Below are 27,440 nucleotides of genomic sequence, written 5' to 3'. Positions count from 1 at the left end.
CATGGCAGGTAGTTGATTTTCAAACATTTATGGGGATGATTATATAGAGCAGAGCTTCTCAACCTTTGTGGCAAGGCACACTTAAGAAAAGATGATATTTACAGGGCCCACAAGGATAATCAGGTAAGGCTGCTCAAGACTCGATTCTTCTCTAAGGCTTTGACATTCCTGGGTCCCACCGTGCCACCAGAGGACTTAGCACAGCCTTTGGGTAGTGTTATGGACAGAATATTTGTGTCCTACCAAACTCATATGTTGAAACCCTAAGGCCAATATGATATCATAGTATTAGGAGATGGGGCCTTTGGGAGGTGATTAGGTCACAACAGTGGAGCCTTCATGAATGGAATTAACGCTCTTATAGAAGAGACCTCACAGAGCTCTCTCACCCACTTTTTCTGCAGGGTTGCTGGGAGAAGACAGCTGTTGACGAACCAGGAAGTAGGTCTCACCAGACACAGAATCTGCTGTTGCCTTCATTTCGGACTTCCCAGCCTCCAGGACTATGAGAAATAAGTGTTTGTTGTTTAAGCACCCAGTCTATGGTGTTTTGTTACGGCAGCCCAAACTGACTAGGACAGGGATTTGTGCACATGTTAGAAAATTGATGTCCCCTAGTCAGGGACTGTCTGTATTTTAGGTAGAGTAGGAAGAAGTAGGGTCAAAACAAAAGATGGAAGATTGGAATAAAATGAGAAAACACTTTATTCTTAGATTTGAAAATACCAGATTGGTTTGTCAAAGGGTGCGTGTGTGTGTGTGTGTGTGTGTGTGTAGCATGTCCTAAAAGTCTTTATGCAGTTTAAGCTTCACTAACTTCAGAAAAATAAGTGCTACAGACTTATCCTCAAGATCTCGTGAAAGTTTAATTATTTACATTTATTTTATAGTAACTTTAGTTTTGTGAATGTTGAACAATGAAGTCTTCATTTTAATTATTTGAGTCAGCCCCTCTGACTGAAGATGGTAACGGCTGACTGCAACAAAAAGCAAAATTCCCTATTCAACATTCACAAAACTGGATAAAAGAACTTTTAAGTTCTTTAGAACTGGGTTTGCGTAGTGAAAAGATTCTATAGGAAAGATGGATTTAAGGACATATATGATCCTGAGTATAAATGTGTGGGTACAAGCAAAACTTCCAGACAGTATTTCAGACACTTAAGGCAGTGGAATTGGTGAGACCCAAGTCAAGTTTCTATCAAACAGTAGAGGGGACCCAGGTAGTATCTGGGTTACCGATGGGACAAGCAGAAAATTTCATTACTGTAAATATATGAAACCATGAAAGGATGGAGTTGGAAAATAGGATGGCAGGGTAGGGCAGAGGGACCTGGAAGGCCCAGCAGGGGCGGAAGGGGTTGCTGGACTGGTGGGTGGGGGAGGGGCCGTGGACACACCCTCTCCATGTTGTCCCCTCCCCCACACTCAGAAACCCTTTGTGACTCTTCAGTGCTCTGTGATGCAGGCCTGGGACTGCTCAATAACTTCAGTAACTTCAAGCAGCCTTGTGATTCAGAAAACGGAATTCAGAAAATGGAACGCTCTCTCATTTTTGAACAGCTTACTGACCCATGTCCGAGCTGTGACTCAACATCCTTGGATATTGACCAAAACCTCGTCGTCCTGTGCGGGTTGGGGTTGCTTCTTCTGTTCCTGTGGTACCTGGTGCGCTTGCCATTTTCATCTATCTTTAGTAAAACCAAAGACATCCGAAAGGTAAGCAGCCCTGGGTGAGCCCCCAACGGAGATTCTTTATTGTTGTTTCCATTTCTATTCCCACATTTTGTGTGTGTGTGTGTGCATTTTTTTTATTAGTTTCTGCTTTATAACAAAGTGAATCAGTCATACATATACATCTGTTCCCACATCCCTTCCCTCAAGCATCTCCCTCCCTCACACCCCCTCCATCCCACCCCTCCAGGCGGTCACAAAGCACCGACCTGGTCTCCCTGTGCTCTGCGGCTGCTTCCAGTGGAAGCCCATGTCCCATCTGAGTGTTTGGAGGACTCCAGGATAAAATCCCAAACAGTAATTCTGTGGCCCTGGGTTGGGTTATTTAGAGAGTTTGGGATCTCTGCAGGAGAACAGAGTTCCCCATTGCTTGATCATGCCTCACATTCTCATGTCAGGCATCACTCGACAAAGCCTTCCTTTGTGCTGGGCTGATCAGAGCAGCAATGCTGAGCCTCTGACCATAGGCTGGAGCCTGAGCTCCAGGATACAGGGTCCTATCTGAGGGACATGGACGTAACTGTTGGCCTCAGATGCTAGGCCCTCCTTGGGCAGATGACTTCTGACTGAGAATATCAAGTGTGGACCTCATAGTCGAAAGTCCTTCTTTGAGTTTGTCAAAGAAGAAAAAAATGGAAAGCATTTTAAACCTTTAAAATTGATAAAAAGAAGGAACATAAAGTTCTGTTAATTAAAAGAGAGTCATATTATTCATGGATAATGAAAATCTGAGTTTCCTAGAGAAGAGTGAGAGAAATGAGCCCCAGCCCTTCATTCTTTTCTTTTGTTCTCAGCATCAGGGCAGAGCCAAGAGGAGAAGGAAAGGTGGAACACCAAAAGGTAAGGTTCTGCCTATCCCACCTGAACTCTCCAAGGGTGACCCTTCCTGCCTTTTCCAGGAGATCCAAGGTCCCTGATCTCTGAGGATGTCAACTGCTAGGTACAGTTTCTCTCAGAGACCAGAGTTCTCAGAGGAGAGGCTTGTGGGAAGGCAGTCAGAGCCTGAGACACTTCTCAGATTCCCTGCTCTGCTCATCGCTGGGCATGAAGCAGTGATGGACCTGGGCAATGGGTGTTTCCCAACAGGTGGCCAGGTGAGATGTCAAGAGTCAGAACTTCTGTGTCCTGACTTTGTAAAAGTCCTTTGACTTCCTGGATGATCAGATCCCTCTCTAAGGCAACACTGATCTCTGGGCTTCACATGGTGGTTTTGAGCATCACATGAGATAAAATGCATGTGAAAGTACTTTACAAGAAGCAACATACACATGTTAATATCATTGACCATTTGACCTCATCTACTAATTCTTGGGTCTTTCAGAGTCTAATATCCCAAGGGTTTCCCATAAGGGGACTCCTTTATTATACCTATGCTTCTACCTTCATTACATATAACCCACTCTCCTGGTTTCTCAGGTTGGAGATGTCACCAGACAGAAACAGAGGAGAAAACGCAGCTGATTTCTATTCTGAAAAGGTGACTCTTTCCCCTTCTTTCCTGATCCCCCCTTAGCATGTTCTATGCAATTCCAGGGATTCAGTGCAACCTGCTGTAGTCATGGCAGGGGGTAGCATAGGAATGAGTATGTGATGAAGGCCTTGAGGTGAGGGCTACTGAGCATGTTGTGAACTCATGGATGTGGAGCAATGTGAAGGGGCAGCAGGCTTCCAGTGACCCCACCCCTGCCAGGCCAGCAGGTCCCCCTTTCCTTGTTCTGGTCCTGGTTGCACCTTTGTACTTCCTGTCTTCTGCAGCACCCTGGGCCGGCACGATGACACCACCCGCTTGCGTCAACTCTTATGTCCAGACCCCTTCTGTGAGGTGTGTAATAATGCAACTGCTGAGGTCAGTCGGCTGCTACTCCCAGAGGCCCTGGAAGATTCTACTTCCTCTGTGTCCCCGTTGGCTGCCACAGCTTCTGTGACTGAGTCATCGTTTACTCTGTCCCCTGCCTTCTCAACAGTCCCTCCAAGGGACCTAACACCAGCCTCTCTGCTTGAGCCTACCACACTGCCCACCTCTGTTCTCTCCCCTAACCCAATGACCCCCTTAGTTGACTCTTTTTCACCCTCCCCATTGGGTCATTCTCTGGCACCAGAGCCTTTTCCTTCCTTGGATTCCAAATTCCCTGTGGACTACTCCCCACCCCAACCCCTTGCCTTTCCCCGTCTCCTACCACGTGACACTCAGACAGCAGGTCCTGTTCTCCCACGAGAGGCCACTTTGTCTCCGGATACCGTTTTCTCTCTTGACACCACCCTTTCCCAAGATATCAACCCCTTATCAGATTTGTCCCAGGCAATGAATCACCCCGATTCTTTTGCTTGTCATCATGCACCACCAGCTCTGTCTGTTTCACCACAGCCAGACTGCACTTTATCTGTCACTCAATCTAAATCAATTGCCATCTTACTGAAGCCTGTTCCTGAGAACTCACTTCCAGAAAGCCCTGGTGTAATTTTCCAGCTAGAGGAAGATGTGGGGAAAGATCTGGGACACAGCCTAGAGAATGGCCCAAAAGATCACCTGTTGAATGACCCAAAGAGCTCTTCAGGTAAGGATCTGGGGTATGACTCTGAGAAAGACCTGAACAGTCAGATGGTGAGTCTCTCAGAGAAAAATTCAAGGGTGTCAGCAAAGAGTCTAAGTCGGAGACAACTTGAAAATGTCCTAAAAGGACATTTGAGCAAGAAGTTGGAGGACATACATGAGGGCCGGCTCCCTGAGACTGTGCGTAATTCATGGCATGCTATCAAGCAAAGATTGCTTCTTTCTGTGAAATCCCACACCCAAACAAAACAGAGAAGTTTGCCATCATCAGTGGGTGAGGCCTACCCCCCTGAATACCTTCCAGGACCTGACTTTTGTTGATTCCAGTCCACAACAGTTGCCGGAAGCCCATATTAAAAGGTTTCATATGAGGATGTTGTGGGCCCTTCCCCGCAAGGTCCTTGAATCCATCCAGATCTTTAAATTGAAAGATGCCTCATGCCAGTCCTTGTCTCATGCCAACTTGCCCTCCTCAACCAATGTGATTTCTGAGGCAGACTCCAAATCTGGGAGCTTCAAGTCCTTGAGAGGAAGCTCTGCATCTCTCCATGGAGACAAAGTGGGAACAACAAATTCAGCCCCTGACCTGGATCGTTCTCTCCCTGCCACCTCGCCTGTGGGCAAAGGAGGACAGAGGGTCCTGAGACAACCACGCTCTGATGTCAACCGTGGGCTGGCAGAGGGTGTTCAGAGAATTAAGGATGCCAGACAGACTCGTCTGCCTGTCTCCCTCTGCATCACAGGGAAAGCAGGTCATAGACAGACTCAACTAGCCAACAGATATCCCCAAAAGCTGCTTGCAAAGCAAGCTGGGGCCAGATATGAGCCGAAGCATAAGAGTGTGAGTTCCAGTGATAAAGGAGAAATGCAACAGGGCAAAAAGGTGGAGAAGTCAGAACCTGTTTCAATGCCCAGATGGTCTAGGGAGGTATTCACGGCTGAGGAGCTTGATACTCTTCAATTAAAAACTAGTGACATGTTGGCAACTAGCAAGCCAGGGAGCTCCCAAATGATAAATGTGAATGAGAATAAAGTAGAAACTACCGTGACCACTGGAAGCCCCCCACCCAAATTACCAGTTCCCCAAGATCCTAAATCATTAGACCTTAAAGAACAACTGTTCAGTGAGTTGAACTTTAAACTGGAGAACAGGGAGCGTAGCCAGGCTCAAGGCCAACCCACTGACACATCCCTTGCTTCAGATAACTTGACTTACGAGGCCTCACTGACTCATGCCCAGGGCGTCTCAGGTGGGGACATGGGAGCTTCCCAGGTGCTGCATGTCCATTTGGAGGACAGAGGAATCAGGATGGAGCAGCAGCAGGAACCTTGGGTCCCTAAGCATGCCTTAAGGAGGTGCCAGGATAAGAATTTCCCACCAACTGCAAAGAGAGTGAGCCCTCTGGAGCCCAAGGCAGAAGAGCTTGATCGAGGGGATAAAGGGTTCGGGACATCCCAACTTAGGAGGAAGCGTTTCCCTACTCAGGAGATGGTACTAGAGAAGACACTTGCGAGCAAGTCTTCCCAGATCCTATCACAGAAGGGACAGCCTCTTCCTGAAGGCCATATCAGAAAAAGAATGAAGCACTTCTCGCAATGGCTTTTTTTCTGGGATAAAACACAAAAGGCAAGAAGATGCCCAGGAAAAGGGCAGCCCCATATCAACTGTGCAGAACAGAGGCCTAGTTAAAAGTAGAGCTGCCTTGACTGGGACAACTGAAGCTCAGAAAATCGCGACAGGCATCAGGAAGTTCCTAGATGAGAAACCGGGGTGTCAGTATGCAATGGATGTCACCTACTCTCAAGAGCCCCTACCTTCCCCAGTGCAGTTTAGGAAAACTCAGCAAAAGGCGCAAGTGCAGGTCTGGACAGAGCCTGTCCAGGGGCATCCTTTCAACCACAGGGCTCCCTCCTGTAAACTGACAAATATCAAGTCCTGCCATCAAGAAGCTATCTTTGCTGGCCAGAGTTATCCTCCAAGTAGTACAAGACAGATCAGAGATAAGAAGAGACACCCCCAGAAAGTTGTGGCATTCAAGGACCAGCGACTGTGTCACAAACATCCCCCACCAGTGTCCCACAGGGAGCCTGTGCCCCATCCAAGCCCCACCCGCAGGCGTCAGGCTGGCCAGGCATCCACCACTGCGCTCAGCACTGCTGAAGGCCCTGTGTTCAGACATCTGTCTCTACTGTCTAGACAGAAAACACTTCCCCAGGATTTCCAGGGATGAAGACTTCCCATCCAGAAATAACTCCTTCCTTGTAGAGATTATTGATTCTCCCCAATAAATATTTATCTAATAATAGTGTATCTTTTCTGTGTACTGTGTACTGTGTTGGGGGCATGGGTTTTGGGTAACTCAGGGGCATGGGTTTTTGGGTAACTCAGGGCTTATGTGTAAGGGAAAGGAAGGAGATAGTTCAGCTCTTACTGATTGCTTCCTTTGGCTTTGGCTAAAAGGTGACCAGTCCTCTGGAGTTCTTGCTGAGAAATAGATATCGTGCCCCTTCCACCCCCACCACCCCCCCGCCCCGCCCCAAAGCCCATTTCCTCCCCGATGCAATTTGAGGAGATGGGCTTTGTCTTCTGCCACTTAGCTTAGCCTTAATGAAAATGTATAGCAGCCCACATCTACCCCCTCACTGAATGTTTTATATCCTGTAGAGAAGTAGGGGAGATAGGTCTTTTACGGAAAATGTCAGAGTCAATTGCTGATAAGCATGACTCGGCAGTGTGCCTTCCCTTTTGGAGCAGCAAAGACAAACCAAAGGAGCTGCATGTGCATCAGCAGCCCCCATATCCTAAGACCCTGGAGGACCAGTTACAGCAAAAACCTATCCAGTTCTTCTGGGGTCTCCCGTCTCTGCACAGCGAGTCCTTGCCCTCTGCTGTTCATGTCTTGGCTGACAGTTCCGCAGTCTTTACTTTCAATGGAAACTCGAATGCCTCCACAGGCCAAGAATCACCAGTGCTTCCCGATCCCCTGCCTCTGTCCTTGCCTGAGATTCAGCCTGAACCCTTGCCTCAAACCCTGCCTCAATCTCAGCCCCTACCTCTCACTCAGGTCCAGTCCCAGGCCGACCCTCAATCCCCACTCCCAGTCATACCATCTGATCCTCTACCCCAGATTACGATCTGTGGAGTAAGTTTCCACAGACCTCAGGAGGAGTCAGAGTCTCTCTTCTCATCTGAAATTCAACAGCTGGAATGGAACATTTTGCAGAAACAACAGGAAAATTTGTGGGGTTTACCCTCTGTGGTCCAAAGATCTCGGGAAGACTTTTGTCCATCAGCTCCTAACACTCCTCGCCACTGGGCCCCCCAGGCCCATGTTTCAATCTCCGTCCTTCCTGGGGAGTTTCCTCTCAGTGAGGAACTTCGGAAGAAACTAGAGCATCACCTTCGAAAGAGGTTCATCCAGCACGAGTGGGGCCTGCCCCACAGAATCTACAAGCCTGTGTCACTGAGATTGCCTCCAAATGGTTTTTCAGAGGCATCTGAGTCGGAGAGCAATAATGGAGCCTCACTCATCTCTGTGTTTAAGGGTCAGAGCAGCAAAAATGTAAATGTTGGATTGGGCCAAACTGGAAGCTTCCATGAGAGGAGCTCAGAAATGTTCCAGCTAGAGGAAGATGTGGGGAAAGATCTGGGACACAGCCTAGAGAATGGCCCAAAAGATCACCTGTTGAATGACCCAAAGAGCTCTTCAGGTAAGGATCTGGGGTATGACTCTGAGAATGACCTAAACAGTCAGATGGTGAGTCTCTCAGAGAAAAATTCAAGGGTGTCAGCAAAGAGTCTAAGTCGGAGACAACTTGAAAATGTCCTAAAAGGACATTTGAGCAAGAAGTTGGAGGACATACATGAGGGCCGGCTCCCTGAGACTGTGCGTAATTCATGGCATGCTATCAAGCAAAGATTGCTTCTTTCTGTGAAATCCCACACCCAAACAAAACAGAGAAGTTTGCCATCATCAGTGGGTGAGGCCTACCCCCCTGAATACCTTCCAGGACCTGACTTTTGTTGATTCCAGTCCACAACAGTTGCCGGAAGCCCATATTAAAAGGTTTCATATGAGGATGTTGTGGGCCCTTCCCCGCAAGGTCCTTGAATCCATCCAGATCTTTAAATTGAAAGATGCCTCATGCCAGTCCTTGTCTCATGCCAACTTGCCCTCCTCAACCAATGTGATTTCTGAGGCAGACTCCAAATCTGGGAGCTTCAAGTCCTTGAGAGGAAGCTCTGCATCTCTCCATGGAGACAAAGTGGGAACAACAAATTCAGCCCCTGACCTGGATCGTTCTCTCCCTGCCACCTCGCCTGTGGGCAAAGGAGGACAGAGGGTCCTGAGACAACCACGCTCTGATGTCAACCGTGGGCTGGCAGAGGGTGTTCAGAGAATTAAGGATGCCAGACAGACTCGTCTGCCTGTCTCCCTCTGCATCACAGGGAAAGCAGGTCATAGACAGACTCAACTAGCCAACAGATATCCCCAAAAGCTGCTTGCAAAGCAAGCTGGGGCCAGATATGAGCCGAAGCATAAGAGTGTGAGTTCCAGTGATAAAGGAGAAATGCAACAGGGCAAAAAGGTGGAGAAGTCAGAACCTGTTTCAATGCCCAGATGGTCTAGGGAGGTATTCACGGCTGAGGAGCTTGATACTCTTCAATTAAAAACTAGTGACATGTTGGCAACTAGCAAGCCAGGGAGCTCCCAAATGATAAATGTGAATGAGAATAAAGTAGAAACTACCGTGACCACTGGAAGCCCCCCACCCAAATTACCAGTTCCCCAAGATCCTAAATCATTAGACCTTAAAGAACAACTGTTCAGTGAGTTGAACTTTAAACTGGAGAACAGGGAGCGTAGCCAGGCTCAAGGCCAACCCACTGACACATCCCTTGCTTCAGATAACTTGACTTACGAGGCCTCACTGACTCATGCCCAGGGCGTCTCAGGTGGGGACATGGGAGCTTCCCAGGTGCTGCATGTCCATTTGGAGGACAGAGGAATCAGGATGGAGCAGCAGCAGGAACCTTGGGTCCCTAAGCATGCCTTAAGGAGGTGCCAGGATAAGAATTTCCCACCAACTGCAAAGAGAGTGAGCCCTCTGGAGCCCAAGGCAGAAGAGCTTGATCGAGGGGATAAAGGGTTCGGGACATCCCAACTTAGGAGGAAGCGTTTCCCTACTCAGGAGATGGTACTAGAGAAGACACTTGCGAGCAAGTCTTCCCAGATCCTATCACAGAAGGGACAGCCTCTTCCTGAAGGCCATATCAGAAAAAGAATGAAGCACTTCTCGCAATGGCTTTTTTTCTGGGATAAAACACAAAAGGCAAGAAGATGCCCAGGAAAAGGGCAGCCCCATATCAACTGTGCAGAACAGAGGGAGGCCTAGTTAAAAGTAGAGCTGCCTTGACTGGGACAACTGAAGCTCAGAAAATCGCGACAGGCATCAGGAAGTTCCTAGATGAGAAACCGGGGTGTCAGTATGCAATGGATGTCACCTACTCTCAAGAGCCCCTTCCTTCCCCAGTGCAGTTTAGGAAAACTCAGCAAAAGGCGCAAGTGCAGGTCTGGACAGAGCCTGTCCAGGGGCATCCTTTCAACCACAGGGTTCCCTCCTGTAAACTGACAAATATCAAGTCCTGCCATCAAGAAGCTATCTTTGCTGGCCAGAGTTATCCTCCAAGTAGTACAAGACAGATCAGAGATAAGAAGAGACACCCCCAGAAAGTTGTGGCATTCAAGGACCAGCGACTGTGTCACAAACATCCCCCACCTGTGTCCCACAGGGAGCCTGTGCCCCATCCAAGCCCCACCCGCAGGCGTGAAGCTGGCCAGGCCCCCACCACTGTGCTCAGCACTGCTGAAGGCCCTGTGTTCAGACATCTGTCTCTACTGTCTAGACAGAAAACACTTCCCCAGGATTTCCAGGAATGAAGACTTCCCATCCAGAAATAACTCCTTCCTTGTAGAGGTTATTGATTCTCCCCAACAAATATTTATCTAATAATAGTGTATCTTTTCTGTGTACTGTGTACTGTGTTGGGGGCATGGGTTTTGGGTAACTCAGGGCTTATGTGTAAGGGAAAGGATCGAGATAGTTCAGCTCTTACTGATTGTTTCCTTTTGCTTTGGCTAAAAGGTGACCAGTCCTCTGGAGTTCTTGCTGAGAAATAGATATTGTGCCTCTTCCACCCCCGCCACCCCCCCGCCCCGCCCCAAAGCCCATTTCCTCCCTGATGCAATTTGAGGAGATGGGCTTTGTCTTCTGCCCCTTAGCTTAGCCTTAATGAAAATGTACAGCAGCCCACATCTACCCCCTCACTGAAAGTTTTATATCCTGTAGAGAAGTAAGGGAGATAGGTGTTTTATACCTGAGAAGCGTTAAGTGCAGGTATACTTTCTGAAAATAATGCTGAAGAAGAAATAACAGCTTAATCATTATTTAGAACTCAGTGACCAGAGGGTCCTACAGGGGGCTGAACCCTGAATGGCACTATTTGGGCAGAGGTGTTGCTCTACTGGACCCTGGGCTACTTGCCGTAGGGTCCAGGAACAGCACAGCAGCTCCTTAAAAATCTGTTATGTGGGTCATGTTAATATATCGGGAGAGCATACTTTAAACTTGATATGGAGGTTTCCTTACTAGAAAGGCACCCTGGGGAAGTGGTTCCCCTCCCGGGGTATTTTTTCAGGCTGCTCAGTTAATGACTGTTTTTTTTTTTTTTTTGCAGAGGAAAAGCACCACTCAGCTGTCAGTGGTAGGAATGTTGACCAGGCAGCCACCTACCTCCCAGGGTAAAATACAGCTGAGAGTAAGCAAAAGATGTCTTAAAGTGAGTGGGAAAGAAAGAAAAAGTGAAGGGAAAGAATGTCCTTACTGGTGGAACAAAGTTCATGCCTCATCATTCCCATATTCTGACCCTGTCCTGCTCCCCAATTCCTCAATCTGATCCAAGCACCATGTCCTTGAGGCTGACCAGAGAACTGCATCTGTGTCTTTATATTTAAAGTGGGTGTTTTGTAGACAACATATAATTGGATCTTGCACTGACAGTTTGTCTTTTAATTGGTGAATTTAGAACACTTACATTTAGTGATTTTTTTATATAGTTGGATTAATATCTGTCATATCTGTAACTGTTTAGTATTTATGTGTATTCTTTTTTCTTCTTTTTTCCTGCCTTTTCTGATTTTAAACAAGCACTTTATATGATTCCATTTCTCTCTTCTCTTAGCATGTCAAGTATTCTTCTTTAAAAAATATTTTCATGGTTGCCCATGAATTTGTAATATACATTTCCAACTAATCTAAGGCCACTTTTATATAGAACATTATACCACTTCATAGGTAGTGCAGGTTCCGTTATAACAGAGTTCCCAATTCCTCCCTCCTGTCCCTTGTAACACTGATGTCATTTATTTCACTTATCCATATACTATAATCACCCAATACACTATCATTAGTATTATTAGGTCAACTGAGAATAAGAAAAATAGAAGTTTTGAGTTCCGGCAGAGAGCGCGGTAAGAAGCGGATCGCGGCCTTCTAGCCCGGGGCCCTCCAGGCCCTCCGGCCTCTGGTCGGCAGGTGAACTGGGGGGCCCCCGGGACAAGCTCAGGCTGCGTCTTGCCGAGCCCCAGAGCCCTCGCCGCAGCCGCCCACTGACAGGACCCGAGCCTGGAAGCAGCAACGAACTGCTCCCCCACCCCCACCTCCGCGACCTAATGGCGGCGGCCCCTCGGAGCCCAGATCCCGCTCACCGCTGGTCTCTTGACCCCACGCTGCAGGGGTTAGGCGACGCCCCCGGCAGGCCACCGAGGACGTGGCGCCTTTGGGCGTCGGGCGTGGCAAGGTGAGAAGAATGGCGGCCACTGGAACGCCGCGGAGGGCCGTTAGAGCCTCGAGGGCCCGGGAAGGGGGGTCTACGTGGGCGCCAGCTCAGCCACCCTTAGGCCTTGGAGCCCGCGCGGATCCGGGACCTGAGGTGACCTCTCTGCCCCAGTTGGACGAGACCTCACCTCGTCCGGACAACGACGGACAAAGGCCTTAACGGGCCCGGAAGGTGAGCGGAGCCCCGGTCGACGACGGGTGGAACGTTCGCGGGTCATCGGGCGGTTGGTCGTCGTTCTACCAAGACCTCGATGTCGGAAGATAGAAATGGTAGAATAACGTACCACATGCGGCCAATAGGAAGTGCCAGCCACCCTTTGGGAAGATTTACTGGCCGTTTATAGAAGGCCTGTGTATATAATATGAAAAAGCTGCTCTCAACTTTCCCCCCAACCTTTCGAAAGAAAACTTTTCGCTACATATAGGCCTAGATGTGAAGAGGTTGCCGACGTACGATTGAGTTAAAGTCACATGTCTTGTAAATGCCCATTTGTTTCTTTAAAAAAAACCGTAGAAAAGAAATGTCTTCTGGAAATGACTTTTCGAAATGGTGTTGTTTGACCACCTCTAGAGGCGACATCAGGAGCCACAGAGGTCCACGTTTGTTCAGTGGGTTAGAGGACATGGAATGCAAGATGTTGAGGAGGAAGAAAAGAAGGTTCTGTGCCAGACTGGTCACAGTTAGAAGACATTTGCATATTAGAATCATTGTTTTGTGTGTGCATTTGACTCCTTACTACTGTATATGTAGTTGACAATAAGTACTTTTTTGAAATATCTAGTCTTTCTAGATGTTCTAAAGTGCCTGATATATGTTCAAAGTAGAGGTAGTAAAGGGACATTTTGTAAATATCTTTTTGTTAAAATTCGTATGAAATGTTGTTTTGGGGGGGACGGGTGACCAAACCACCTTTTTGAACAGTAGGCAGTATGCACTGTGTTTGTTTGTGCACTGGTTCAAGGTCGGGGGGAGGAGAAGGAAGTGCAAAGAGCTCTGTGCCAGTGTGTTTATAGTGAGGCAAGATTAACCATTGTCTTTTTTTATGTTCCTGCATTTTGTTTCACTTTGCTGTGTATATAGTGTATATAATGGACAAATGAGTCCTAATTTACAACACCTAGTCTTTCTAGATGTTAAAGAGGTTGCCAGTGTATGACAAAAATAGAGTTAGTAAATAATACATTTTGTACATTTTGTGTTAAAATTTCTAGGAAAGATTGTCTTCTGAAAATTTGAGCATGATAGCCCTCTGGGTTGGTGGAGGGGGGAGAGAGAGAAGGGGGTTGGTCTTAGAATGGCTAGAATGCTGGTATTTTGAAGACACTCTCAGATTATAACTGTTACATGTGTGAAGTTCATTCAGTACTGCTCTGTATATAGTGGACAAATTAAGTCCTTATTTGAAACATCTAGTCCATCTAGATGTTTAGAAGAAGTGCCCAACGTATGTTAAATGTAGAGGTAGTAAAATATCACTTTGTAAATATCTTTTTGCTAAAATTCACAGGAAGTACTGTCTTTGGGAATGTTAAATGTTAAACCACCTCTCTGAGCAGTATACTATTGTCTATACTTGTTCAGTGGTTTGGAGGAGGGAAGGAAAGAATTGCAAAAGGTAATATGCTAGTGTGTTCATACCTGGACATTTTCAGACAAAACCATTTATTGTATGTTCATTTTGTTTTCCTGTGTATATAGTGTGTATAATGGACAAATTGAGTCCTAGTTTTGCAACATCTAGTCTCTAGATGTTAAAGGGGTTGCCAGTGTATGACAAAGTAGTAAAATTAGCACATTTTGTATACTTTATTGAAATTCATAGGAATGCTTGTCTTCTGTAAATGACTTTTGGATATGAATTTGTTCAACCACCTCTAAGCATTACACATGCACGTACTTGTCCACTGGATTGGCGGTGGAGAGAAGGAAGTGAGGGAGGAAATGGTTCAGGCCAAAATGGTCATATTTAGAAGATACCTCAGATTATAACCATTGTTACATGTGTGCAATTTTATTTAACAGTGCTGTGTACATAGTGGACAAGTAAGTTCTTATATGAAATATCTGTTCTTTCTAGATGTTTAGAAGTGCTTGATGTATTTAAAAGTAGTTTTAGTAGAATAATGCTTCTTGTAAATAGCTTTTAAAAACTGATGGGAAATACTGTCTTTGGAAATGGAATTGTTAAACCTCCTCTCTGAATGGTATACTCTGTGCTTGTTCATTGGGTTTAGGGAGGGGAGAGGGAAGATTGCAAAAGATGTTTTGCTAGCAGGTACTAGAACATTACAACTTATCCATTGCTTTATATGTTACATGCATTTTGTTTAACTTTACTGTATATATTTTGTATATACTGGACCAGTGGGTCCCAATTTTATAATATCTAGTCTCTAGATATTAAAGAGGTTGCCAATGTATGACAAAAGTAGAGTTAGTAAACTAACACATTTTGTACACTTTGTGTTAAAATTCATGGAAAGGCTGTCTTCTGAAAAGGGCCTTTAGAAGTGAAATTGTAAATCACATCTAAGTGACACCTGTGCCTGTACTTGCCCAATGTTGGATGGATGGCAGAAAGGAGGTACTGGGAGAAACGAAGTGTTCTAGATTAGAATGTTCCTATGTAGAAGACACTTTCAGATCTAACCATTGTTACATGTGTGCAGTTTATTCAACACTACTGTGTATACAGTGGACAAACTTAAGTCCTTATTTGAAACATCTAGTCTTTCTAGATGTTTAGAAGTGCACAAAGTATGTTAAAAGTAGAGGTAGTGAAGTAACATGTTTTGTAGATATATCCTTTTGTTAAAATTCATATGAAATACTGTCTTTTAGAAATGGAGTGATCAAAATGATCAAACCACCTCTCTGAGCAGTACACATTATTTTATTTGTGCTGGTTCAGGGAGAAAGAAGAAAGTGTAAAGGGCTTTATACCAAGACTAACCATTGTCTGGTGTGTCTCTGCGTTTTGTTTTACTTGGCTGTGTACATAATGTACATAAGGGACAGAGGGTCCAAATTTACAACGTCTCATCTTCCTGGGCGTTAAAGAGGTTGCCAGCGTATGACAAAAATAGCTGATAACTACATTGTGTACTCTTTGTGTTAAAATTCATTGGAAAGACTTCTGAAAACAACTGGAGGAAGTAAAATTGTTAAAATCCCCTCTAAGCATTACAGATGCTTATTATTCTTGTCCACTGGGTTGACAGAGATGAGAAGGGGAAGCTTCTAGGCCAGAGTGTTCCTGTTTAGGAGACACTTTGTGACTATAGCCTTTGTGTGCAGTTTCTTCAGTGCTACTACATGTATACATAGTGGACAAACTTAAATCTGTATTTGAAACATCTAATCTTTCTAGACGTGTAAAAGTGCACAACATATGTTGAAAATAGCTAAAAGTAAGACCTTTTAAGTATTTTTTTTCTGTTAATTCATAGGAATGGTTGTATTGGGGGAGTGGAAATTGTTAAACTTGAGTCTTGGAGAGTAAGGTGACTATTCACTGGGTGGTGGGGAGGCGGGGAGCGGACAGGGAAGGAAGTACAGAGAAGGGATCTGTGCCCATGAGTCTTTAGACAAGTTCAGATTGTGTAACCATTGTTCTATTTGTGTGTTTTAGATAATATTGCTGTGTATTAAAGAATAAGCAAGTCCTAATGCCCAAGGTATATTAAAAGTAGAGGTAGTAAGATAACCCCTTAATAAATGCCCTTTTGTTGGTTTTTAGGAAGGGCTGTGTCTTCTGGGAGCGTCTATGTTAATCCACCTCTTGGAGCTAGATATAGTCCTGTACTTAGTCGCTGATATGCTGGGGGAGGGGTAAGAGGAAGGGTGAAGGGAAGGGCTCTTAGCTAATATCTTCATATCTAGAAGACAGTTTTAGGTTATAACCATAGGTCTAAATGTGCATTTTTGTAAAGTACCAATGCTTATTATGGACAAGGTTCATTCATTATTTTGCAGCATCTAGGCTTTTTAGGAGTCCTGAGGTGACAATGTATGATAAAAAGCAGAGCTAGTGAATTAACCAATTTGTAAATATCTTTGTTATAATTGGTAAAAAAAAGTAGCATCTTGCACATGGAATTGTTAAACCATCTGAGAAATGTACACCAGGACTTGTTCATTAGGTTGGCAGCAGAGGGGCAGAAGGAAGTATAAAAGGGAGGGAAGTATGTGGATGTGTTCCTTTTTATATTTTGATGATAACCATTGATGTGTGTGCATCTCTTAGCTGTACTATAGGAATACATTGTTAAGTAATTCAGTGGAAACATACCTCCTTGCTAATACTTTAATAGTTTAGATCAGATAATGAATCCTCTTAAAAGCATTATACTTTGGGTACTGTGTTGCTTTATGTCTCATTTTTAATTGAACTTTAAGGGAATGTAGTATTTTAATCATAACTCTGCCAAAATCTTTATCTAGAGGCCTGTTGCGATTTTTGTCTTTTCTGAAGCTTTTGTCGCCAAGAAAGGATTACATTTTTTTTCCTTCCAGATTGAGTTGGTGTAGTGTATTTTTGGTTATCAAAATACTCATAGCTTTGGGACTTTGAAATGATAAATATTCATGATGTGTGAAAAAGCATGATACATAACTGTATGATCTTAATTACATAAAAATGGATGCTTACTTGTGTTTAAATACACAAACAAGACCTAGAAGGATGCATCAGATGGTAAACTGCTTGTGATGACGGATGACTTTGTTTTTTGCTTCTTGTGTTCTTTGGTTTCCTATTATGCACATGTTAACTTTTAAGAAATAAATGTTATTTTGAAAACCTTAAAAAAAAAGAAAAAGAAAAGTTTTGTTTTACCTTCATTTATTCCTTCTTTTCCCTTCCTTTATGTAGATCTGAGTTGTCCTTTTCCTTCTCCTTGAAGAACTTTTTTAACATTTATTCCAGGGCAAATCCGCTGCTGATGAGTATCTCAGCTTTTGTTTGAGAAAGTTTTTATTTCTCCTTCACTTTTGAAGGATAATTTCACTAGACACAAAGTTCTAGGGTGATTTTTTTTTCTTGCAACACTTTCAATATTTCACTCAATTCTCTTCTTGCTTGCATGGTTTGTGATAAGCCCATAATTCTTATCCTTATTCCTTTAGAGGTAGGATATTACTTTCTTCTGTATTCTTTCAAGATTTTATCTTTCAGCTTCCTACAGTTTTAATAAAATATGTCCAGGTATAGACGTTCTTCGTATTTATATGCTTGGTGTTCTCTGAGCTCCCACAATCTATGGTTAATCCGTCATTAATTTTGGAAAATCCTGGGCTGTTATTTCTTCAAATATTTCTTATTCTCTCTTTCTTCTCCTTTTGGTATTTCAATTACATGCATATTACACATTTTGAAACTGTCTCACAGTTCTTGGATATTCTGAGTTAAAGTTTTTTTAAAAAATTCTTTTTCTCTTTGCATTTCAGTTTGCAAAGTTTCTACTGACATATTTTCAAACTCACTTACTCTTTCCCTGGCCATAGGCAATATACAGGTTCCGAAGCCTGGTGGGGTCTCATGCCTCTGGAGGAATGAGTCCCCTCTGGTGAGAGGAGCCCTACTTTAGGGCCTGCCTAGTCTAACCCTTTTTACAGAGTGGAAAACCAGGGCCAGGCAACTTGTTAATGACTCACCCAGTCACTAACTGAAGTCCCTAAATAAGTGACTTTAACCCACTCTATCTTACACCAAGGTAGATCCCAGAGATCAGCGGGGACATTCCGGCCTCAGCCCAGCCCAGCCCTCTGGAGATGGCAGAACAAAGGGGAGGGGAGGAGAGGGAGGTTCTCTGACCCAACACGTGCCTCCCTTGCCTCACCGGACCCTATCCCATCCTGTCCTTACATAAAATGCTGATATTTTGTTCCTCATGGGTTTTTTGGTTTTAATTTTGAACTTTAAAAATACTGTTCACCTTGAGTGCTAAACTTTTTGACACCTCCTTTAAACTCTGTGCCAGAGGCAAAGGCCCCACTCACCTCACCCTAGGCCAGGCCCTGGACAGAAATCTGCAACTAGCCCAGCTGTGGAAGGGGTCAGGAGGGTGCTGCTTAAGGAGTGAAGAATCTGCCCTGCTTGCCAATAAAAAACAAAGGCTAATCCTGCACCTCGGAATCTAGGTTCTAACACAGGGAGCTTTATCTCTTAACTCCTACTTGTAAAGGACAGGCCTGGCTAATGAAATCAAGTGGGGGACCACTCCAACCTTGAAGACAGCTACCTTCTTTGTATTACAAGGTGGAGCTTAACTCTAAGTTCCTATACTCCAGCTGGTCAGTGCCATTCTGAGATACTGACTTAAAAAAAAAATCTCAAAATGAGAAGCTGCAGACCGAAAACCCAATGGTTTAAAAACAGGAAGAAAGGTAAAAGGCACAAATTGTAAGAGTCACATCTAAGGAATTAACCCACAGGTGAATCCCTAACAGTTCCACCTTAACACTTTTAAAACACTACTAAAGAACAATTTCTTTCTAAAGAGAAACTTTAAAGCACACATCAAAACTGTGAAAGCAGTTTCACTCCAAAATTTATATGGTCTGAGACACTGTGCTTGCTGAACTATCACACAGAGTTTGGAAATGTTCAGCTCTCGTCTGGTTGTTTTTCTCTTTCTCCTCTCCTTCCCCACCCCACAATCAGGATTGCAGAATACTTTCCTTTCAGAGCTAGTCCTTTCATTTATTTTTAAATTCTTCCACCACCCGAGAGCCCTAAGCACTCACTGCCTGCCTTCAGAAGAACACAGACACAGAGAGGCAAAGTAAATGATCAAACTCACCGCATTGCTGGGGCTCAACCAGAGCCCCGATAACACATTTCAAATTTTCTTTGGTTCTTCGACCCATTTTAACCTGCGGACAGTACTGCTCAGTTGGTTACAACTTCCTACCTACCCACAGCTGTGGTCCCCACAGACCAGTCAGTAATGCTGATTTTCCTAATTTTTAGAACGTGAGGCTCACCCCAAGGTGTCTCACAAATGATGAAGCTGATCAAAACAGACAAACACTGAGAACACGCACGCAGTGGGGTAGACTTGGGTCGCTAAGCACAGGCCCAAGGGTGATTCCACCACTGGCCTCATGCTCCAGTGGCAGTGGGGGAGGAGGGAGACAGGGAAGAAGCGCTGAATTGGGAACCAGGTGAGCCAAACTCAAGCTTCAACAGATGCTTGGCCCTGACAAGTCCCAGACTCTGAGCACGCACCCAAAGTTGCAGGCAGAGCAAAACACCTACCCAATCTAACACCTACCACCCAATCTACTTCACAGGATGAGGCAAATCGCTTTTGAAAACTAAGTGCTATACAAAGTTGCCACCAATGACAACTCATGGCACGGCTTCATCAGTGTGCTGAAAAGGTATACAAGTGGGATAAATCAGGCTTATATAAGTACTTACAGTGCATCTTATTCCCCAAAATATCAAAGGAGGTAATACCACTCCACATGACAGAAAAAAAACTTTCAATATCACACTGCCAAACACACTAGGCACAGCCCTCAAACGCAATTAGACTCATGTTAACCTGCTACTTTTTCATGTACCCTAACACTGGTGGTATCAGAATTGCTCCATCTTTCATGAAAAGTCTCCACCTCTCTGTATAGAGATATCTAGAGTTTACACGACCTACCTGAAAAGAGGACAGGCAGGAATCTATAAAAGGCTCAAAGGAAAAATATTTTTGTCTTCATGCTACAATTAAAGATTTAAATATCCATGACCATCCTGATTTCGTTGACTTTTCGGTAACCAGCCACAAATAGAAGCAGAGGAAGTGAGGGGAAGGCTTATCAGGAAGTGTTGACACAACATAAACACAGACTGCGGGCACCAAACCAAGTAAGGAAACCACAATTATACCATTCTTGATTTGGATGCACTTCCACTTTAAAACTTCCACACGGAGAAGTCGGTGGTGAGATTTGACACTGAAACCTCTCAAACTCACTCCTCCAACAAAGCCGCTGAAAGGTGGGGAGGAGAGCGGTCATCACACTGGAGACAAATCTTAACAACATTAAAGCTCTCTCCGCGGAAAGTTTCCCCATCACTGCATTTTTTCAGTAACAAAGATGTTGTCAGAAATGACAATTTTTTGTCCCCTGATGATGCCTTGCTAGCATTTGGTTATAAGCCATAAAGCAGGACTAATTTCAGCCTGTCAGGAGTCTCACTAATGCCCAGTTTCCCCCTAGAGAGAATTCCTGTCAAATCTAATGAGAGCTCCAAAGGCCCTCTCTACAATATAATGAGCACTTAGGCCATGCTGGTGATCAGGCGGCAAAAAGCATCAGTTTGAGCCTGGCTACACCCTGGGGGCCAGACGTCACCAGTTTTAGTAAGAATTATGATTACTAGCTGCACCAAATGCCTCCTCAGAACTTATTATTAATGTGTGACATTCAGAAGCATGTTTTTCAAATGTAAGGCCACTATAAACTGAATTACAATTACAGCACTGTTCTGCATACCACTCTAGTTAAGGGTCTGTCAGCATTTACAATATAAACTAAATTTCAGGGGGCTTAATATCCTACTATGAAGAACACAGCGTCTCTCAGCTTTTCACATCTTTCAAATTACTAAGCATATTATTAATGCACACTGGCTCATGGACAGACGATATATACCCACAAATGCCCGATGGAATACAGAAACTCATTAGAAAACTATTTCCACACCATGGGGTTCCTGACCCTCCTCGCCCCTTCTTCCTTCTTCCTATGCGATAAAGAAGAGGTCACTCCACCAAGCAACCTACAGGAACCCAGAAGAATTTCACACCTCCTGTAGCTCCCCCAATAAATCCAGCACCAGCACACATCACATAGAGGTGGCATTCCCTTGTATGGAGTCGGTGAGGTTATTAAATCCTTTGAGTTCATGAGTTTAAGAGAAAGCTCAATCTCCTCTTACCCTTCCAGAATATTTGTTGGGGGAAAAAATGTGCCTTTAGGGTAACTTAAAAAAAAAAAAGTGGCACGTTAGAACTCCTTGACCAAGTCTATTTGCGTAATTAATTTAAATCATCATATATCTTCTAGCTTAATTACTATCAACAAGTTACAATTGCCTCAATCAGGCACTAGCCATTTAAGCACACAGAAACAAAGGCACAAACCCAACATAAACTAGGCTACCAACTTCGCAAATCAGAATAAAATCAGCACTTTTAAAGGCCCAATTACATTGTTAATGAAAGGCCCTAAACTTAACTATCTCCTTCCAAACAGATAACTGAGAACAGATCTAAGGTACATGACGATAAATTAACATTATGAAATCTATGATGAATTAAAAATCAAAGAGCGCAGAGTTACAAAAGCAGAATTCAACTCTGAAACACACTTGCTTAATGAAAGTCTTTGAATATAAGGGAGATCTGAAGGCTGAACTAATCAATTTCTCCACCGGCACGTGCCCCCCGCCGGTCAGCCATGCTCTTTAATTTAATGAAACAAGGGTTTGAGATGAAATAGCACATATACATCAAGTAAGAATTGTATTGTTGCACTTTGAAATGTGTCCAACTGTGCAACTTCATCTGATGATAATTTTTTAAGAGGCAATCGATTTCTAGAAGACTTATTGTACCAGAGTCTTGATGAAAAAGTGAATGTCAGCATATCTCCAAAATACTTACACCCTGCCATTAATGCTTTCTTTGGCAGACAATGACTACTCAATCGAGGGTCCTTTGGGCTGAGCAATCATTTAGCTTTTCTTCTCTTATGAGATCCTTAGTGCCTTGTTCCCGCTCAATATTCTTTTTATACACCATTATAGTAGCCATAAGTGTGAATTTTATGGGAACTTGCAAACTCGTAGTCATAGCTCTCGAGCTTTCCAGTCAGTAATCTTTTCATGCTTTTAAAACCACTAGGACTGAAGCAACGCCCAACATATGCTGTGGTCATAAAAGGATGCTTTTTTCACCTCCAAACCTGCATCAACTGAGACATTTTTCAAAAAGAGGTTTGCTAATAAGCCACTGATCCTGAGTGTCACTTTCTGTAGCCCCAAAGCATAGGGAGAACTCCATAGTTAGTCATATTCCTTGTTTAACCCGAACAAGGACACTCCCGAATACCCTTCTTTCCCACAGAGATTCACACTTCTTTCCAAATCAGCATAAAAACATTAGCTATTATGAACTTCAGAACTCTACAGGATACCCAGATCTTTCAAGAGGAAAATAAAGGTATCCAGGCAGAAAAGTCAAGTCAGAGCCTCAATTCCTACCTGCCTATAAACAGGCTAGTTTACACTTCCAAAGTACCTCTCACCCAGTAACTTAAACATTCTATAATTGTCAAGAAGCAGCTCCTGCTGCAGAATACTGCCACCAATTTGCAGGAAGGGAAACCAAGGCTGAAAAATGCCATACAAATCCGCCCCCCACTCCTGAGGACAAAGCCAGTATAATAAAATCATGACTTACTTCTCATTTCGAGATTTTGCTAAAGCTTACCTGTTTATGCATTTCTATGTTTAATCCATATGACACTTCATAATACTGTAAAAAGAAAAAAGAACCAAGTATTTCATTAACTCACATTTTGTAATGCCGAGAACCCATATTTGTTAATATTACGTGAAAAGGAAAAAAAGCCTAATCTTTGATACCTACCATCACATAGTGCCTCTGCATTTCTGTCTTTTCACTTGCCAGTTTCTCACATTCCAATTTAAGGCTACGAAAACAAAACAGGCAACTTAATGTAAACATTATGTCACTTGTTTTAACATCTGCCTCACATATTTGCACTTCAAGTAAAAACACAGACCAATTTGGAAAAACCATAAACTATCTAGGTAAACACCCAAAAGCTTTGTCCTTGCATTTAATAGGGAAAAAAGGAATACGATGAACAGTACAAGGTATCCACTCAGCAACTATTCTTTTCCTTCTTGGTACAGACCTGGTCTCATGCCAAGAATGAAAAAAATCTTTCAAAACCTCTGATCTACTCAGAAGACTGATTTCTCCTCCTGGTCATCTGTTCACTCGTACTTGCTTCCCTGCATCAGAGTTTGCTTCCCTGGACTTCACCAAAACCTGGCCTTTGCACAACCTTCAGTCTCAGGCATAGGCCATCTCTGCCAACTCAAATAGTCTCTAGGTTTGAAAACTGTACCTGTAAAGTTACTTCTACAATTGTTGGTCCCTTTTAAAACCTTTGTTTTTTAATTCCCTGCCGAAACGTGTTACATAGCTTCTGCAATTAAGTAGGTTGAAGTCTTCCCTGCTTGGTAAACATAGAGTAGGCAGGTATGCTTCAAGCTCTAGAGATTATCTTCAAGTAGACAAAAGGCCAATAATCACAAAGCCTCTGCAAAATAAGAAAATTCACACCCAAGCATCTGTGTTTTTCAAGTGTGACAAAAATAAAAACTGTCATTACACAGTTATTTCTTCACTCTAATCAGCTAAAACTTAATAGAAGCGGGAAGAAACTAACATTTCTAGCAAGTCCACTATGGACAGGGTGCTTTACAAATAATTTACATTTATAAATTTTCTGAAGCAGCTCTCATTAGATGAAGACGCTAAAGCTGAGATGGCTATAAATGTGACTCCAAGCCCTGTCCTACCCAAACCAATCCAGAATGAAGCCAAAGCAGGTGGGCTTCCCTCTACACACATCCACCCCACCGCCCCCCTCACCACCGCTAATGATGGGCACAGCTGAAAGCATCTACCCTCCATAATGGACTTTGCCTCAAAGAACTCAATTCTAGTATGGCCAACAGTGATTTCAACACCCGCTTTGCCTCCCTGAACCTGTACTCCTGAGCTGGGGCATCGACTGAACCAAGGTTTCAGCTCAGCCTGTTGCAAAATAAATAAATGAAGTGCAAATATTGACAGTTCTCATGCAACTCCTAAATACACGAAAAAAAGGCTCCCTGGAACAGCAACCAACGGGCAAAAGGGAAACAATGGGAGGAGGTGGAGACAAGAGGAGAGGCGGCCCGGGAAGAGCCGGGAAAGGGGGTAACGTGAATGACAGGTCTTAACTGCGACTCCACATGCCACCGCCTGGACGCAAGTACTAAGTACAGCCGCCGCCGCCACCAGGGGCACGGAGCTGCCGGGGCGACCGCTCACCGGGCGCGGCCGGACACGCACCTGTGATACTGCGCCTGCAGGAACTGAAATTCCTCTTTAATCCGGTCCAGGGACTCCGGGATAGTGAACTTGAAGGGCTGGCCTGCAGCCTGGTGCGGCGTCTAGGGACGACCAGCGAGGGGGACCGAGGGACGGATATGAGGGCGGTTGGATAGAGAAGTAAGTCAGAGAACAAAAGAGTGGGTGGGACATAAACAAAAAATAAAGTTAGAAGTGGCGGAAAACAGAGCCCCAAACTCGAGTTTGCGCTTCACTTTGGGGAGAGGAAAGGTAGACCCTCCCAGATCCGAAGCTTCTAAAGAGGCTTGGAGCCTCTTCCAGCCTCCAGGGCGGGTCCCGGTAAGCGCGCCCGGGTCACCTGGCTGAAGGGACAGGAGCTCCCCGGCGGCCGCCGCCGGGGAGCACCTGGCCAGATTGTCGTCGACACCGCCGCCCTCTGCCTCACCGGGGCGATAATGACCCCGGGCACCAGAGGAGAAAACCCCCTTACGCTCCTCGTTTCCAGTGTCGCTGGGGCCACCTCCAGGCGCGCCGGAACGGGGGCCGCATTGACATGTAAATAGGCGAGACGAGAAACAAAGGGGGGCCGCCCTACTCGTCTCGGGGAAGGGAGAGGATGTGGCCGCAGTAGAAACCCCAGTCTCCCCGAGCGCCCCGCCCGCCCAGTCTAGACGTCAAGTAGGAGGGAGCCCAGAGCAAAGGGGGGAAATTGAGTTTCAGTCCACTCCCCACCACAGGAGGGGAGGGCCCGGGACCTCCCAAGCCTAGCACCCCTGGAGGCCAGGGTCTCCGCCAGAATGCAGCAGCCACCCACCTCCTCACCCACAGCAATAGCGCCCACCACCACCCCCCCCGCCACTACCCTGCTCCCTACTCAACCACCCGACCGCGCCTCACCGGGTGCCGGCTCTGCGGGAACATCGCTCTGGCGGCGGCCGCGGCTCTGCTCCTGGGCAACTCAATTCTCTGCTCAATTTCCAACTTTAATCTCGCCGAGGAAAATTAAGCCGGGAAGCCAGGCAAAAGCGGGTAGCGCGCTGGCCACGCACGCAGGCGCGCTCGGCGGGGCGCACAGGCCACTCGGCGCCGGGCCGCTCCTGCTCCCGCCGGTGCGGGCTCCCGCGCTCAGGGCCACATCACGGGGCAACACGGGCCCGGCTGCGCCAAAAACCTGCGGGGCGCCGCCGTCACTCGGGAAGAGGGCGCGGGGGCTACGCTCCAATCCGCGGCCCTCGGCCTCCCGTGCTGGGAGGTGGGGGCGCGGTGACTCCCGCCGCGCTCCCCTCGGCGATCCGCGTGCGCCGCACCCGTCCCGGGCAAACAAATCCAGGCGGGCTGCTCGCCTTTGCTATTCTCCGGGTCCGCCTATTTTCCGGGTTATCCCCGCGGCGCTGGCCGCCGGCGAGTTGCAGGTGGCGCGGCGCTCCGGGCTAACCCCACACAAACAAACGTGACGGTGTACAGGCCTGACCCCCGCGGGTCCAGGCAGCGCCCACAACCAGGCACCCGCGGGCTCCCTGGAGGCGGCGGGGTGCGAGGTCCCGGCCGCAGCAGAGGCTCCGCGCCCGGCGCTCCGCAGCCTTAACCCGAGCCGAGGAGCGCGGGATGACGATGAGGCGGAGAAAGTGAGGAGGGCGCGCCGGGAGGCAGCTTGGCACGCCCAGTGCGGCCGGCTCTCGGTGTTCTCCGCGGTTAAACAAACCCTCCTAACCCTCCTGGGCTACTCCGCGGAGGGCAGTCCCGCAGCCGCTCGCTGCTCCTCGAGCCCTGGGCGCATCCGGGCGCCGCGGCCCGCGCGCACTCGTCCTGCACGGCCGGCGCGACCGCTCCGGACCTTTCCTCCGAGCCTCTCTATAGACCCCCTTTCTTTCCTTCTCTTCGTCCGCCTCTCCGCAAAGGGCGCTCCAGCTCGCTGCAAAGTTCTCTCACGACGCGGGGAACGACATCCGAGATGGTGGGGAAAAGCCCAAGAGTGCTCTCCACCGCTCGGCCTCCCTCCCCGGCGGGCAAACTCCGCGGGCGAGTCCGGAGTATTTGCGGCGGGGGTTAAGTCGCCGAGGGACACCGGAGGTCCGGGTTGGTGGCGCGGGTCCCGCCCGGCCGTGCGAAGGTGGGGGTGGAACAGTCGGCTGCCTCGGGGACGCGGGGCACAGGGTACCCGCCGCCGCCGCCGCCGCCGCCGCCGCCGCCGCCGCCGCCGCCGCCGCCGCCGCCGCCGCCGCCGCCGCCGCCCGCGCCTCTCGCGCCGGTTACATTAACACGCGGTTTCACTCTCTGGAGCTAACCAGCGCCGGCCCCGCCCAGCCCCGCGCGGGCGGGGGGCGCGAGCGCTGAGCCGGCGGGGGACGTGGGCCCGCTCGGGTCGGGGGGAGCGGGAAGGCCCGCGTCAGCCAATCGCGTGCGCCGCGCCCAACGTGGGGTGCTGACGCAACGTCTCCTCAGAGCCTATGGCAGCGCGGCACCGAACGGACTGTCTCCCCCTCCCCCCCTCCTCTCCCACCCCGCTCGCTTCCATCTCCGCCATCTCCCCCGTCTCCCCTCCCATCCACCCCCACCCCTCCTCCACCAGCCGCGTCCTCCCGGGCTCGGTGAGGAACTGTTCCTGGAGGAGCCGCGGGACGCCGAAACCAGCCAATGGGAAGCGGCGAGACGCGGAGATCGACACTGTAGATGGGAAGGTCGGTGAGAAGGAGAGTGGCGGGGCTGGGCTGTCAGTCAAAGTAACGTGGGGCAGCCGAGGGAGCGCGCGGGAGCGCGCGAGCGGGAGGGACCCGCGACTGTGCATCCGCGGAACCTGGGGGCTCGAGTGTGCAAAACTCCTGCCACTTGTTCACTTTCCCTTTAACGAAAATCCTCAGATCTCAGTGAAAGTAACTCAGAGACTAACCGCGGAGTTTCTAATGAGGGAGAATGGGTGCTTTTTGCTGGTTCGAGCCCAACGCCTCTTTCGAAGCTGGCCCCTTGTTTGATGCTACTCTTGAAAGTGAGGTCACATTCAAAAATTTCTCTGAGGATTGTTTTTCCTTGAGCTGCCTTTTCTCGGACTCACGAGGAGTGGACTGTGCACTTCGTGGAAAATGCATAAATGGGC

At 46.8% G+C, this 27,440-nt stretch overlaps 2 protein-coding genes across 3 annotated transcripts in view; one reads left to right on the top strand and one right to left on the bottom strand.

The window, feature by feature from the left end:
* The window catches only part of LOC308611134 (transducin-like enhancer protein 1), a 60,475-nt gene extending 34,756 nt beyond the window's left edge, over nt 1-25,719 (bottom strand). Inside the window, exons 1-5 of one of the 2 annotated variants that reach the window (XM_081260034.1) lie at nt 25,247-25,719; nt 24,350-24,450; nt 22,847-22,910; nt 22,688-22,732; nt 961-1,691 (exon numbers count right to left, since the gene is read on the bottom strand). In XM_081260034.1, coding sequence (XP_081116160.1) covers nt 1,530-1,691; nt 22,688-22,732; nt 22,847-22,910; nt 24,350-24,450; nt 25,247-25,270 — 396 coding nt within the window. In that variant the 5' untranslated portion in view covers nt 25,271-25,719 and the 3' untranslated portion in view covers nt 961-1,529. Of the gene's footprint in view, nt 1-960; nt 1,692-22,687; nt 22,733-22,846; nt 22,911-24,349; nt 24,451-25,246 lie in introns of those variants that run through there. The other variant, XM_081260035.1, reaches the window with a different exon arrangement.
* Nucleotides 2,567-10,428, top strand: LOC308611133 (spermatogenesis-associated protein 31D1-like). The gene is given in 6 exon segments (XM_081260033.1): nt 2,567-3,211; nt 3,490-4,213; nt 6,991-8,277; nt 8,279-9,595; nt 9,597-9,677; nt 9,679-10,428. Coding segments are annotated over 6 exon segments (4,065 nt in total). The 5' UTR covers nt 2,567-3,104; the 3' UTR covers nt 10,228-10,428.
* Nucleotides 25,720-27,440: the final 1,721 nt, after the last annotated feature.

This window comes from Mesoplodon bidens (assembly GCF_964165515.1).
Source record: "Mesoplodon bidens genome assembly, contig: HAP1_SCAFFOLD_653, whole genome shotgun sequence".
Classification (NCBI taxonomy): domain Eukaryota; kingdom Metazoa; phylum Chordata; class Mammalia; order Artiodactyla; family Ziphiidae; genus Mesoplodon; species Mesoplodon bidens.
This window is presented reverse-complemented; position numbering and strand designations above follow the sequence as displayed.